Consider the following 16,542-nt stretch of genomic DNA (forward strand, 5'->3'; position numbering starts at 1 on the left):
AAATTTTTTTATGGGTACACTCTCTCAAATTGCTGTATTGTTACCCTTTAACAAATATTATATATATTATATTACACAAATATTAAATATTTATGTTAAATTGAAAATATTCATTAGTATAAATAAAGACTTTTAGAAGGAAATCCAAATTTTAAAATATTAACAATTATATTTACATAATTACATTTAATAAATTAAACTCTATTTTTATATTTTCTTTAGATCATCATTGAATATAGTTGTAAAAATAAATCACATTGTATAAAATTCCATTAAAATCATATCAAATGAGCTGGCATATAAAAAAGTGATTTTTAATAGTAAAATACCAAAAGGTTGTAAAAAAATAAAATACTCAATTGATAGAATTATAAAATATTAAATGAAAAACAATTAAAAAGTTTTAACAGTTAATAGTAATAAAAGATCTTAAACATAATAATAATTAATAATAAATAGTAAAAAAATAGTTTCAATCATTTTATGATGTTCAACATTTTGCAGACCTGAGTTGTGGCAAAGAGATCAGATTCAAAACACTTTTGACACTTGGAGCCAATGTACCATGTGGGCCGTGTAGATGGCAACACCATTAATTTCTTATCTATTTTGCGTGTCTTGTACCTCCTGTTCAGTGAATCCATCATGTATTTAAAGTCTGCAATTGGATAGCTTTTAAAATACTAAAAAAAACAATAAAAATAAATTACTACCAAGTATAATCTGTATATTATACTTTAATAAAAAAATATTATGTAGAAGAATAGCAATAGTCTGCTAAAAATTGTTTTTCAAAAATCTCATTTTATTAATGTTGCTCATTCATAATGTGCAGTAATAATTTTCAAAAACTATAAATAAAGGCCATTTATTACAAACACATTTTTAATGTCCATAAAAATGTTTAGATACCAGGATAATATTATTTTTTAATTTAACATGATTAATAAAAGAAATTGTGTCTGCATGTTTACTGAGTGTACAGTAATTTACCTGTTTCTTTTTAGGGTCTTGCAAGACTATCCATATCAAGGTGGCTATTAAACAGAATAGTTTATTTGCCGAACCAAATTTGCCACAACTCATCTTCATCATTTTGATAAGTTCTTTGACCATGTCAGCATTTACTGTCCTCTGAAACAAACCAAGTATGGGCAATTATTCTCTTATAAATTGTCCATGATAAAACAAATAAGTAATTTAACTCACTGTCCAAATGTTCCATGATGTTTCGTGGTACTTAAGCAGATTGATAAGTACCCGGATGGCAGGTTCACGGGCTTCAATGCTCGGTTGTGATTGGTTGGAATACTGCAGGAAATGGAAAATGTAATCTACAATCGCACCATCAGCTGTCTTCATACATAGCTCTTTGGATAACGACGTACAAGTGTCTAAAACGTAACAAATTTGGAATTGAAATCAAGAGACCACTGGTTTTAAAGTAAAAGTGTATAACACCACATTTAAGTACACACTCACCCAAGTTCCAAAAGACTGTGGCAAGTTCTTTGTAAGAGTATTCATTTCTCTTTTGCTTGTTTAATATGTCCATTACCTCATTGTGTCTCCTGCCCAACGTTTGGGCACTTCTTCTGGGCATTCTGACAGTATCACGTCGACACTGGTACTTTTTTCGAACACAGTAACCTCTCCAAAGGGTCTAAAAAAAACCAACCTAAATTTATAATTTCTAACCTTTTGTAACTTTATCATACCTATATAATATTATATATACATTGTATATAATATACACACCTGTATTTTAGTGACAGCACACACACGTTTCTGTGATATTAATTCGTCTCTGATCCTGGGAAATCTCTTGCGAGTTAAAAATCCTCTAACAGCTGCTTGTATCTTGGATGCAGCCTTGTACTTCTCCTACATGTAACACAACATGGAATAATTGATCAGTCGCACGCTTTGCAAAAATAAAACAACAACGAAAGAAGACACACTTACCAGCTTTGAGTCTGCCTCGAGTTTCCGTTCAGCTGCCAGACAATGCCTGAGCTGCGGCCACTGGCGGCGCGCTAAGCATCCGCGGACATGTGCCTGCAAAAAAATCGCTGCCCGGTTGGCTTTGCGGTCCCTGTACTGTTTCTGCAATATGATAGCACTCAGTCTCAGTCGGACGTATTCCACACGGCCACATCTTGCTGCGACTACAGCCCTGTACCGAGCCTGCATCACGATAACAGCTTGTCTCAGGCGCAAGTATTCGGAACGTTCGTAGGTGGTCGGCAGGCACCGGCGCAGAAACCTCTTGACCGTGTTGCTGGCTGCAGCTAACCGGTCCTGTTGTGCTTGAAGCTCGCGTTTCATTAAAGGCCACCTGACGCGTGCCAGAAATCTCCTGGCGTAAGCCTGCAACATGATCGTTGCATTTCGTATGTGCAAGTACTCTGCTCGCTGTTGTCTCGCAGCCCGGTTGGCCCGAAACCGCTGTTGTACCATCACAGCGGTGGCGCGCAGTTTAGTATACATGCGGACTTGCACACAAACTCGGAACCAACGCTGGACCGTAACCGCAGCTTGCTGTAACTCCAAGAACCGTCGTCGATCATTGTTGGCCAGTCGCTTCATTAACGTCCGCTTGACAATGTTGGCACACCGGATCAACAGGAGTCGGTGGCTGGTCAGCTCAACCATCAGTGCTGGCCATAGCAGCTGACGAAACAAGTGCCCCCGAGCAGCTGCCTGCAATCCGATGGTCACGGTTTTGATTTGCACATACAGGTGGCGGTCGCGTCTCGCATCGCGGTTAGCCCTGAACCGTCGCTGAATCACCAACGCGCTGCACCTGAGCAACAGGTATGCTTCCCGCTGTGTCCGCATGGCAACTTTTGCCCAGTACCGCGTTTGAACAGCCACCACCGACTGTTTCAGCCGTTCATAGCACAACCGATCTCGGGTGGCCGGCAAACAGCGTCGTAGGGCCCGCTTGATCACGTTGGCTGCACGGACCCGCTCCGCCTGTTTGGCAGCCAGCTGGTCCCGGACCTCAGGCCACATACTCCTGGCTAAGTAACCACGGTACACTTTTTGGATGAGTACTGCCGCCCGTTTAGCCTTCAGGTACTCACGGCGGCCTGACCTCATAGCGATTTTTGCCCGATATGTCCGCTGGACGTACACAGTAGCATATTGTGACGTCGTGTACCATTCCCTCTGTACCGTCATCAGACGCTTGGCTCGCCAAGCTCGCTGTACGGACAGGACTGCGGCTCTCATCCTGACAAAGTCGGCTCGGTCTTGGGTCATCGGCAGGTTCCGTCTCAGAGCCCGTTTCACTGTGTTCGCAGCCGCAAAGCGCCTCTCCTTTTCCAACTGCAACCGATCTCGCAATGCCGGCCAATGTTTTCTGGCCACAAAACATCGGAACATCTTTTGTATCAGCACAGCCGACCGTTGGTAGTTCAAATATCGATTTCGTTCTCTTGCCCCTGCCACATTGGCCCTGAACCGTCTCTGCACAAACAAAGTTGCATTTTTTAAAGCTGTGTAACGTTCGGTTTGCAGTTTCATAATTTTGTTTGCAATGTATCGATTTTCAGTGTACAACACAGTACGTTTTAACTTCAAAAATGTTAATCTGTTTTGTGTTGGCGGCAAGTTTTTCCGCAACAACCGTTTTATTGTGTTTATGGCTTTAATCCGTCTCTCGTTTTCTAACATCAAACATTTTCGAGCATTTGGCCAATGTTTTCTGGTCACGAAACCACGAAACACTTTTTGGACCACCAAAGCCGACTGTTTGGCTTTTAAATAATTTTCTCGTTCTCTTTTCATTGCTACGTTTGCCCTAAATAGTCTTTGTACTAATATAGTTGCGCTTTTTAGAGCGGCGTATCGTTCCGTTTGCAGTTTCATAATTTTGTTTGCAATGTATCGATTTTCAGTGTACAACACAGTACGTTTTAACTTCAAAAATGTTAAACGGTTTTTTGTCGGTGGCAAGTTTTTACGCAACAACCGCTTAATCGTATTGACTGCAGAAATTCGTTTGGTTTTTTCTGCAATTAGATTGTTTTTGATTTCCAGCCAGTGTTTTCTCAGAATAAAACCTCGAAATACTTTCTGGATAATTATCGCTGACTGTTTCGATTTTAAATACTTCTGTTGTTCTTTAACCATAGCCATCTTGTTTCTATATTTTTTCTGAATAAACACAACCGTTCTCCTTAAAATTATAAACCGTTTTCGGTCTTCTGTTAATAATTTTAGCTTGTCTTTTAAATAATGTTTGATTGTAGTGGAAGCGGCATGCAACATCTCACGGTTTTCAACCAGTTCAGCTCGCAATAGAGGCCATTTTTTTCTGATCAAATGGCCTCGAACGCGCGCTTGTATACTAGATGCGGCCAAGTGACGCTTGGCGATCGTTTTGGCCCGGATTCTTTTGGATATGACCAGTTTTAGACTGCTATTTCTCCACCAATTTTGGATTTTCGTAGCAGCATTATTGTATCGTGGGGTTAAATACTTGTAGATAATCTGCCAGAATAACGATAGAATTTTCTCTCTGTGACCATTCACAATGTCACGAGTGCTTATGTTGCCCTCAACAGATATATGTTCAGATATTCGCGTGAAAGCTAAATTAACATTATGGATTTTCTGTAACTTTGATATAGCCGGAAGTCTTAGCTTTTGTGACAATGGATTGCCTTTAAATAAAATCTCCACAACTCTAGTAATTCTGGTGCCATCCCTTAAGTCATTTAGGGACTTAACTGCGTAGTTTACTTCATCCAAATGAGTTTGTTTGTGTGTTAAGTTGTAACCAATACTTCGCAGCCGACGAACTATGTCTCCATGCGCAGTTACCATGTCTGCACAAAATCCCATCATTAAGTCGTAGCTACTCTGTGAATGAAAACAAAAATCAACCAGTTTTTGAAATAGATTTAAAAAAATAGACAAATCACTAACTTTATATGGTGAGTTTGTTTTAAACAAGCAGGGATTATGCCTGATCAATTGTTGTTCTTTAGCGCGGTCCAAAAAGTATATGAGCATAAATATTTTTCTTAAAATAAACTTTTTCATGGCAGCCTACAGTAACAAAGTTAATAATATTAAATATTATAAATATGACATGCTATACACAATTTCCATGCATTCAATTTAAGATATTAAAAGTTGAAATATTACAAAGTTAATAGAAAATAGTAGGCTAGTTATGTTATAAGCAATAAATTAACCTTTTTAAACAGGGATTAAGTCTGTAGATCAATTTGATTTGTTTTTTATTTTACCCTTATTACAATAGAATATATAAAAAAGAATAAAAGATACAAATATTTTTTCTTACATTATATGAAGGCAGGTTCACTTGGAGTACAGTAGTTTTAGTAAATTTCTGTTTCACATAATCATTATTAAATAGATTTTTACGAACAAACCAGCCAATGCCATCTAAATCTTTAGATCCAGGTTTCACATGAACAATTTGACCAAATATAGCTTCCAAGCCAATTCTAAACCATAGCGGATTGTAACATTTTAGCAGATCAATAATTTTTTTCTTTATACCTAAAAATAAAACAATAATTATATTTAATCATAAGACTTAATAACTATAAATAAATAAATCTCACTTAAGTCCAAATGTATTTGACGATCATCTCTTAAAGTAATGAGATCTTTTTCGATCGATACGGTTAGTTTTGTTAGGACGGATGTTACATTTGAAGATGTAATAAGATTTGTTGTGGCTTTGCGCAATGCGCTCCACTGTTGTGGTGACTGCCGGTACATTTGTGCTACAAACAGATCCTTTTGGGTGGCAAATTGCATAGGTTTATTTTTATGACATGTCTTGGATGCTTCTACCCAAGCCATAGCTGCTTGCTCTAAGTCACTAGATTGTTCTTCATCTACCAGCTTTTCAGTCGGCGTGAGCATTGCATTTAACCAACGAATCATATCAGATTCTTGGCGGTCCAGCCATTCTGCTTCATAGTATTCAGACCTAAATAGTACATATTAATTAATCAAAAATAATGATAGTTGTAATCCATATAATAATACCAATGAAATGGTTCGCTAAGATATTTTAATTAATTGTTGAAATAAATAAATATTATATAATTGTTAATTTTATAATAAAAATGTAATTCAATTTAATTATGTAAAGAAGTTCATGCAATGTGCAAGTGTAATAGTTTTTAGTCAAATTAACCAAATCATTCTTAATCACAATCGTAATAATTATATTAATAACCTATTTGGTGTTAACTTATCCCCTTTATTCACATATAAATACAATTATCAACATTTTAATTAATAAAAATAATGAAGTAGTTTAGTTAACCAACTAGATATAAATTGTATACTCTATTGTAATGTAGTGAACATATTATATAATATCTAATGATTTTACTTACATTTTTAAAAATGGGTCTTCAGCATTATTGTGATATAGGAGTTGTGGATTCACTAAGCACTTAAGATATTCATCATACTTATCAAGTTTAGGAGATTTCAAACGTGTTGTTCGTGGATTTGTACCTTAAACAATATTTATAATTCAATGAGTTTTTTTCAATACATATTAAGATAATATTATTCAAGGATAGGCTATAACATAAATCTATCATTTTATAAATTGGATTTTAAGCATGTACTCACACCCATAATCGTTGATCCGTAACCTAAATAATGTATAGCATTTACTTACTGCATTGTTTCACTTTGTTCTTAGACGTCATTGATGATTTTGGACTACATTTGTAATAAGGAGAGTACTTAATAGAAAATGACGGCCTTTTTGGTTTCGTACCACTCCAAGTAATCACTGTAATGTAAAAAAACTAATAAAAGACATATTAATAAATTTAATTATTACTAATAATTAATAATAATAGACATATTTATGCTAATCTGTTACTTTACTTGTACGTTTATGAAAAGTATTTGTAGGTGACCATTCGCATTTTTGTTCAAAGTCATTAGATTCAACTTCTGAAGAAGATACAAAAGGTTGTGAGTTGAGGGTATGTAGCCCAACATTTGTACCACCGTTAGTTAATTCATCTTCGGGTGACTTAATAAATTTATTCCAGAGATTCACACACGCTTTAGTTGGCTTTTGATTTTCTGGTGTATAAGTCAAAGCTACGGACAACTCATGTTGAGGTTCAAGTATAGAAGAATTTGATAAAGTAGAATCCAATGGTCCATCAGTGACATCAAAACTCATTTGACCATCAAAATTATTAAACTGTTTCTTGACACTGAATGGAGAAAGTAAGTTTTCAGTACTTTTTAATGGTGTTAAATAAAATTCATTTAATTGAGAAATGTTCATAATAATTTTGTTTAATGGTTTCTCTAATGAATCATCACTCATTGAGCTAGAACTATTGTTTAGATTCTTTAAGTTAAAATGTTTATTAAAAACGTGATCTTGACGTCTCTGATCTGGACGTTTAATACTGCGTTCCGGACTTTTGAGTATTGTGTCTCTACCTAATATAATCTTTTTTGAAATTGGAAGATTCTCTTTTTCTCTGACTAAATATGTTTGTCGTCTGATAGGCTGTGTTTCTTCAATAATGGGTTCTGGTACATTTGCAGGGGGTTGTTTCACTAGAATAATTCTTTCATTCTTAGAATTAACATGTTTTGTTTTATTTAACAGTACTTTTTCCTGTCCACATTTTAATTGTTTTTTAGTCAAATTTAAAATTTTTGATTTTGAGGTAGCACCCTAGAAATAAAACATGATAAAATTCAGAAATTTAGAAAATTGTATAATAAACCAATCATAAACAAATTTTCATGTACTAATGCATTAAATTGATATACCTTTAACTTTTTGTACGGAGGACTATTGCAATTCCCCAAAATAACAAAATCATATTTTTTATTATTATCGACTTGTTCTATTCTAATTAATTTACGCATATTTCCATGTTTAGATGGCTGCCAAGTTATTGATAACTCACATTCTGAATTAGGTTCTAAGGTGAATTCATAAACATCAAAATAAACACCATCACTTGGAGGAGGTAAAACAAACTGTAATCATTTTATATTTATATACATACAATTATTAGGTAGGTATTATTTACTATCATAATTAAGAATATATGACATATATAATTAGTAGATTAAATTATTTTTAGATAAGTATGAATTTATTAACCTGTCCGTGTCTGTCGAGAGGATTGACAACTGTTAAAAATCTTACAGCAATTTCTTTTAATTTAATATTGTTGAATTCTACTTGAGTTTGTTTTTGAAATGGTGCTAATACCATACGATAGTTTACAATTGAATCTGTAACATCGTATGGCTCTGATTTAATTTTTTCCGGAGGAGAAAATTCAACCTAAAATAATATAAATTTAAAAAATACATAAACTATATATTATAATAAAATAAGGTAGATATGAATATGATCGTCATTTAAAATCATAATTTATCTATTTTTTTTTTTTTTATAAAATTGTGTTATTAATATAAAAATTTAATTATAGGTAGGTATTTGCAAAATGTTCAAATGATTTTTAATTTGATTTCTTATAATTACTAATTAGGTAGGTACCTACTTATTTCTTTTTTCTAAAAAAAATCCATTGTTTAAAATTAACTATGCTATATCTAAATAAAATAGTATTTTCCTTAAATTTAAGTTAGGTCTAATTAATTTATTTAGGACTTGATAATGCTCATTAAAGGTAATTATTAATAAATTATAATTAGATGATAAATAATGAAATTTTAGTGATTATTCTAAACACACATTTTATTTTGAATTATAATTTTTAATTAGGTATAGAAATCCATGGTTATGACTTTATGAGAAAATAATAAGGAATTTATTATTTATCTATAGAGTAGCTTACTGGAAAAGTATAATGCAATATTGTACCTACTGTTTTGAAAGTATTTAAAAGTATTAGAATAGAAAATATATTGGATCTTTGAACATCGAAGCATAAAAATCACTAATCATGTCACTCATCTAGTCTTCTAACTGGTAATCACAGTATTAAAGTTTATATTGTGTACATAAATTGATGTTGGTTGTTTTTTAGTTAACTTAATGGTTAATTTTAACACATATGTAGTAATTGTTTTGACTCTTATTTTTTTTTGTTAATTAATTAAATAATAATAAAAATAATAATTAAGATCAACTTAAGTAAAACTTTACAAGGAATGCTATCAGTTTTTGATTATGATATAACAGATATTATTTTCATTACCTACCTATAACCATTTAGTTTTTACAAAATGAGACCCGTTTTTGTTTCAACGGCAGGTAACTGTATCAAATTAGGGTTGAAGTATGGCTTTTCAACCCAAATTAGATTTTTATTGGAAAAGTTGTATGTAGACGGTTAAATGCAATTGGCACAAGGCATGATGATTATACGGGCAAAATACAGAGAAATTGGTCACGATACTTACGACGAACTTGGCCATTGCGACTGGTCGGTGGGTTGTTCGTAGTGTTTCACACGACATTCATCTCGTAATTCATCAGGTGGGGGTTTTTAAATAACAATTAAAAACAAAGAAAATAATACCGAAACTAAACTATTAACATCGTAGCCTGTCTGCTGCGTAGACGGTAATACGACATTGCGACACTGATATTATAGCAAAATAATGAGAAAAAAAAATGATAATATTAAATCTTGTGTTCAAATAATCGTGGACGAAACTCGTTCCGGTGCCGCAGTGCCGGCTCAGTCATTCGTTTGTCGTCAATCGTCATGAGCGAGATTTACTAAGGTAGACGGTAGTGAGATTGTGATAAAAAAATATAACTAAAAACATTAAAACGACGGCGCGCGGCGTAATAACGATAATTATAATACTGGTAACTGGTTTGCTGCAGCGGTCTGTTGTATGAGTGCACTGCGCGGACTGGTATTTATTAGTCTCGTACTCTCGTCGTCCGTCACACCATCCGGACGGAAATTCCGTTAAATTGCTATTAAAAACAAATCTACTTCCACCGCAGCAGCTGATGCCGACGACACGAGGCGAAGGGGGCCGTTAATCGTTATCATATTAAAATATTCACAACAACAAGACTACTAGCATGTTTGCTGATCGCGTAACCTCCGTGGTGGAGGCGGGCGTTGTGACGGGCACGCTTCGAAGTAACCGTTGTTGTGTTATCAACTAATGATTCGGTTACTCGGTTGTTTTTAGACGTACGCCCTCGCTTTTTACAACCAACTTTATACTTTTTGTCCTGAACATAAGTACTCTGCCTTTTAATCACGATGGTAGGGTAAGCACTTATGTCTTAAAGCACCTTAAGGGCCGCCTCGCCTAAACTTATTTCTTACTAAATGCCATTTTAGATTCGGAGCGATGAATGTATTGATTTTACAACGATGTTTTTTTTTAATTTTTTTGTTTGTATCTGTCACCGCCGTTTGGGTCAGTAGTAAGACTGCTTCGATTTTCCTCAACAGTATCTTGTTCGATGGAAAAATTAATCTAGTTGATGCAATCGGGAAGTCAAAATTTAAAATTCCCAATAGTTTTCATAAGCGCCGGAAATACGGAAATTTTTACGCAAAATCGGTTTTAGACAAAATCCGATTTTGGTTTTCAGTGTAACTCTAAAACAAATGTACGTATATACATGAAATTTCCCCTGGTTGTTTATATTCACAATTTCTATACACGATTTTCAAAAATATTTTGATTTGTTCTGAACTGTTTAGGAACATTTTCTGTTTCCAATTTTATTAGTCTTTTATTCTATGAATATCTATAAAACTTTATTTGTTGGGTAAAAAAGGTTTAAAATTTAATACAAGTCTCCTACTATACTGTTACAATGACATTTGACAAAATATTAAAAATCCTTAGTCATAGTTTTATTTTATAAGCATTTAAAGTTCAAATCTTGACAAAATACGGAAAAATCACGAAAATTAGCAAATTATTTTGAATTGAGAATTCATAAAAACTTTCTTTTTAAATCTAAGATTTAAAAATGTAATACAAGATTATTCATAAGTTTGTCTACGTTTATCAAAAAAAAAAAAATGTCTACAACAAATCAAATTACATTTTTATGAGCGTTTGAAATCCATATTTTTATATTCACTCGATTCCTCAAGTGGCGATTTTGTTATTTTGTTGTAATTCAAAAACGAATAATTGTAGATACATGAAAATTTCACTGAATGTTTATATTTTCATTTTCCATACACCATACAATTTTCCACGTAAATAGGTTATATATTAATTACTTTATTCACAATAATATCATCAAATATACTTACTACTTAGTTATATCATAGGCTGACTGACCGTCTTCGCTCAGAATCTTTTTTCTTATACAATGATATTTTATCATTGAATTAAAATGTAACACCATCCATTATAGTAACCCACTTGTAACCTACTGTACATCAGAGTGACACTCACTTGACCACCTTTTTTTTGCTTTAATAATTTTGAAGGGCTTAATTAATCAAATCAAAGTGACTAAACTTTTCTCTTTTACCTGACACCGGCCCTTTGATTTGCAATTTTTTGTTTTAACGGTACGTAGTTTAAGCATGCTGAAAATTATAAAATGATGGTGAAGTCAGAATTTGGTGGTCGTAATTAGGTTTGATGTTTTAAAGCCCCCAGTGGCGTATTTATGTTTTTGTCTTGGGGGTGGAGTGATACGATTTTATCCAGAAGCCCCGTCTTTAAAGTTAGAGGCCTTCAATTAGGATTCTGAAAACTATTACAGTTTATGGGGATTGGGGAGGAATATATTTATATAGGTATTTAACTACAAGTACAATGTTCAAATGGCCCAATTGGGGTTTAAAGTTTAAACTATTTTAAGTGTTTGAATACTGAAACACTGAACGTTTTTGTTTGTTATTTACCTATTACCAGGAAACATTTCTAAGCGACTAACCAACTTATCAACTTGCCTATTGGAGCCCCAACAAAGTAACGTCATGCTTAATATGTTGTCAATAAAACGCAAAATATAGATCACAGAACAAGAATGTGTATAAAATAGACTATGTACTTGTTTTGTTTTGATGTTTAATCAAATTTTTAATCATTTTTTATTTAACTATAACTGAATTATTATCCACTAAATTGCTAGCTTAGAATAGTAAAATGATTTAATATGTTTCAATATGTTATGTTTTTTAAAGTTAATTAGGTACCTATCTTCTTTCATGTATGAATGTATGATACAATTATTATAATGACCATAGTCATTATAGTTATTACCTATCTTATATAATATAATAATAATTATTATTCTTGAAATTAGGTAGGTAAATAGTATGCATTATAGATACTTATTAAATAATAATTTGTTTTATTATTACTTATTACTGATTGTATAATTAAGGGGATTCGATACCGTGATTTTCTGTTCTTGTCTAACACACGCACGACATAGTATTTTAGACTTGTTTTTTGCCAAACATTCCAATTGATCTATTGAAGCGATAAGAATTCTGAAAACAGATGTGAATTCGTCGTCAAGTCTACTTGAAATCAACTTTCCCACATTTTTGATATTATCCCCCAAATTCCAGAAAACGTCATATTAAAAAAGAGTATTTAATCATTTTTGTATTTCAGTTTTTGGAGAAGCTAAAATCAAAAAATCAAAATTGTGGGAAAGTCGATTTCAAGTAGACTTGACGATGAATTCAAATCTGTTTTCAGAATTCTCATCACTTCATTAGATCAATTGATTTGTTTGGCAAAGAATCCGTCAAAAATCCATGTCGCGCGTGTGTTAGACAAAAACAGAAAATCACGGGGGTATCAAACGACAGTTTTTAAGGAGTTCAAAATAGGCAATTTCCAAATCGGATGCATGGGAGTTTGTAAATGCGTATGATCTCAAGCAGACATATTATTATCAACGAATTCAAATCATTTTTCAGAAATCTTATTGCGTTATCCGGTCCGTCGGTATGATTGACAAAATATTAGTACATTTTGGATGAAATAATTGTCCGTTTGCAATCGTCTTAACATATTTTAATCATAGAAAATAAACTAAGTTCTTTATTTTTTATTCTTGTATTTAATAGTATAATATCAATAATAATTGTTATTTGTTATTAATTATCCATATTGAATTTTCAATAAAATGTGAAAAATAAATATGTTTATTAAAACCCCTTTTAATATATGAATAGGCAATAGAATATACATTATTGAGGTTACCTGCCTTATCAGAATTATTGATAAGTGGCAAATGTACATTAATTATGTTGTATAATGTATGGAAGCTTTCTAGTTTCTTTACTGAGTACTGACTACAACAGAATTTGAAGGCCTTAAGGTTTATACGTTAATTACGGTAAATACTAAATCGGTATCCACATTAATTTAATATGGGTAAGTTTCATAATTTTGTTAGCATATTGATAGTTTACATTAGAAATGTAATATAACCTACTCATTGTATCGATTTAAGACTCTAGCACTCAAGTTGATGTAGAAAATGATGCAAATCATTGGAATAACCTTCTATTGGATGTACAAAATAAAAGTCGAAAAAAATTGCCGGAAAACAAAAATGTGTTGTTACTGGGTGATAGTAAATCGGGCAAAACAACATTGGTGACAAAGTTGCAAGGTCTAAAAGATTCAAAACAAGGATGGGGCATGGAGTATGGGTACATACAGGTAATATAATTTTATTTTATATTTCAGCTTCTACATTTCAGATTTATTAACTTGTATTATACTTGAATTACTAGGTACGCGATGACAGCACTGATGAAAATGCACAATTAAATGTTTGGACATTAGATGGCGATCGTTCTCTAAAATATTTGATGAAGTTTGCATTAAATGAACAACATTTTGAAGACACAACGATTGTTTTAGTTGCGTCTTTAAAGCACCCATGGAAAATTATGGAATCTTTAGAATTCTGGTCAGCAAGACTCCAAGATCATATAGATAGTTTAAATTTAGGCATGGAACAAACTCAAAACCTCAGAGATAAATGTGTTGATAGAATCATTGATTACACGCTGCTTGATGGTGAATATTGCATGTAATTTAAACTTGCTTTATATTAAAGTTTTGTTTAAATGATTAGATCCGTCATATGAGTCCTGCACAAAGGTTCGACTTCTCAATGATGGAGTTCTATCTAAAAATCTTGGATTGGATATAATTGTTGTTATAACTATGACTGATTGCATCAAAAATTTAGAAATTGATAACTATTCAGAAGAACATTTCGATTACATTCAATGTTGTTTACGAAAATTTTGTCTACAATTTGGAGCCGCATTGTTTTATGTATCTGTAATGGAAGATAAAAACTGTGATCTTCTTTATAAATATTTAATGCATAGGTAAAGTATAATATTATAAAATGCTAGTATATTTATAAAAGCCAAGTGTAAGGGTTAAATATAAATATTTTTTCTCTTTTACTTATTTAATATTATAAGTTGGATCTCCTTTTTTTTTTAAAGTACATATTTTTGGCATATCAAAATTTGACCCTGTTGAATTGGTATAGGATTGATTTACTTGTAATTGTTCTTCTTCAATAATTTTGTATCTTATCTTTCAATAAAAAAAACATCTAAACAAATTTAATGATTAATTTGTGAATTTGTGATTATTAATTAGATATTTAAATCTATTTAGCATTAATATAGAACTAATTTACTAGCCAAATAAAAGAAACATAAACAATGTTTATTCATAGTTCATGTTTTATTTACATTTTATATTATTTTTTTTTCAGAATTTATCGCTTTCCATTTAAAACGCCTGCATTAATTGTGGAAAAGGATTCTGTGTTTGTTCCTTCGGGGTGGGATAGTTTGAAAAAAATTGAAGTGCTCTATGAAAATATGCAAAAAATTAATCCTGAATCACATTATAGTGATGCTATACCATATCCTTATGAAAAACCACATAAAGAACATGAACTCCAAGATGAAGAGGAACAGGCATTTTTAGCTCGACAACTTGTGCTGTTAAACCAAAATTTAACTCAACCACAAACACCTGTTGTCAGGAAATCCATAGAACTTACAAAACCATTATCGGCAAATAAACGCATTTCAGATAATCCTCCTCCTAGTAGTGAAAGAGCGTTGGCTAGCTTTTTCAATGCACTTTTGCAAAAGAAGCAAGAATCTCCAACAGTTAGAACTCCCTCAAAAAAACCAGTTGATAATACAGGCTCTCCAGAATTAAGTCAAATTGATGATGATCCTAGTACTCCAAAATAAAATTATTTTTAGTAATATATATGCCAAATATTTTAAGTATCTGTAACATAAATAAAGTATAACATATTAATACAAAATTAATTACTTATTTCCCATTGTTTGTGTCATATAATTATAATTATGATCTTTTATTAGTTGTATTTTAATAAACAATGATTAGTTAAATAATATTATGTTATAATTTTAAATATAAAATATAAATATAGGCAGATTATATCAGTATTCAACTTCATGTTACTTTCAACTTACCATGTATAAATTAATATATTATAATTAAAAATACTAATATCACAATTTTTAATAGCGAAAAAAATATTATTTGAAACTACTTTATTCATGGGATATAAATATGTTTTAATTTATTTAAAAGTATCCCATTCTTTCCCAACATATTTACAACAACTTTATATTCTTGTATTTTGATAAATATTATTATTTTAACATAGATATGTTTTTGGACTGGATACAACAATTTTTTTTCTGACTATTTTTGCGTAAATGATTTTTTTTATTTGTATTTTTTTACTTAAGCCCCTTAAAAAACAAAAGTTCTAATCAGTTTTGCATGTATAGCACCTGGTACTATCAGTCTAGATATATATGATTTCTTTGATTTCTTCTCAGTTATAACAATACCCTAAAACATATCTATGATTGCTCAATTGTCCTTGCAGAGGGAAAAATATAGAGTAACATGGTACATTTTTTAAATTTTTGAATGGATTTGCTCATATTTTGGATTATTTTTATTATTAATTAAGATGTCTCTGTGAAAATTGTTTTTTAGTTTCCTCCTTGTTATTCCGGAGTTATTCCGGACTATACCAATTAAGTGGCACATAGCACTTACATACCTTTCATAATTCCATTGGTTATATATTTATAAATTCATCCAGTATATTTTGAAAAATGTCTCAATGGGAACAATCCAGCAGAAGAGTTACCAAGAATTGATATGACAAAAAATGAAAACTTCTGCCCAGCACCATCCAAAAATGAAATAGATGCACAAATAAAAAAGATTAAAAACCCACAAATTTCTAGGAGAAAATGGAATGTAGGCACAGGGCCGGCGGAAGGGGGGGCAAACTGGGCACCCGCCTAGGGCCTCGCGCTTTTTGAGGCCCCGCGCTTTATGGGGCCTTATGTTTTTAATTTTTATATTCTGAGCCGAGCGAGGAATATATTAGTTTTATTATTAATTATGATTTATATTTATGTCCTGTCATTTCATGAAATGACTAAATTATTTACAACTAAATAAAAATTACAAGACGTATAATAATAGTATAGATTAATCTTGATA

The 16,542-nt window shown here is 32.1% G+C and overlaps 2 protein-coding genes across 3 annotated transcripts; one reads left to right on the plus strand and one right to left on the minus strand.

The window, feature by feature from the left end:
• Positions 1-298: 298 nt before the first annotated feature.
• LOC132943054 (protein abnormal spindle-like) lies at positions 299-10,026 on the minus strand. Of its 2 annotated transcripts, XM_061011840.1 has the most exons (15): positions 9,430-10,026; positions 8,159-8,344; positions 7,819-8,031; positions 6,904-7,720; positions 6,689-6,805; positions 6,396-6,519; positions 5,607-5,980; positions 5,321-5,541; positions 4,939-5,061; positions 1,966-4,872; positions 1,759-1,884; positions 1,483-1,663; positions 1,210-1,394; positions 994-1,134; positions 299-683 (listed from the first exon to the last, which is right to left on the minus strand). In XM_061011840.1, the coding sequence occupies exons 1-15, from the start codon at positions 9,484-9,486 to the stop codon at positions 477-479; spliced, it is 5,979 nt and encodes a 1,992-aa protein (XP_060867823.1). In that variant the 5' UTR covers positions 9,487-10,026; the 3' UTR covers positions 299-476. The 2 variants fall into 2 exon arrangements, with proteins under 2 accessions (XP_060867823.1, XP_060867824.1); XM_061011841.1 differs by lacking the exon at positions 4,939-5,061.
• A 3,201-nt stretch (positions 10,027-13,227) lies between these two features.
• Positions 13,228-15,721, plus strand: LOC132942936 (cytoplasmic dynein 1 light intermediate chain 2-like). The gene is made up of 5 exons (XM_061011651.1): positions 13,228-13,368; positions 13,448-13,659; positions 13,734-14,022; positions 14,081-14,342; positions 14,744-15,721. The coding sequence occupies exons 1-5, from the start codon at positions 13,365-13,367 to the stop codon at positions 15,234-15,236; spliced, it is 1,260 nt and encodes a 419-aa protein (XP_060867634.1). The 5' UTR covers positions 13,228-13,364; the 3' UTR covers positions 15,237-15,721.
• Positions 15,722-16,542: the final 821 nt, after the last annotated feature.

Source organism: Metopolophium dirhodum, chromosome 4 (genome assembly GCF_019925205.1).
Source record: "Metopolophium dirhodum isolate CAU chromosome 4, ASM1992520v1, whole genome shotgun sequence".
Taxonomy (NCBI): domain Eukaryota; kingdom Metazoa; phylum Arthropoda; class Insecta; order Hemiptera; family Aphididae; genus Metopolophium; species Metopolophium dirhodum.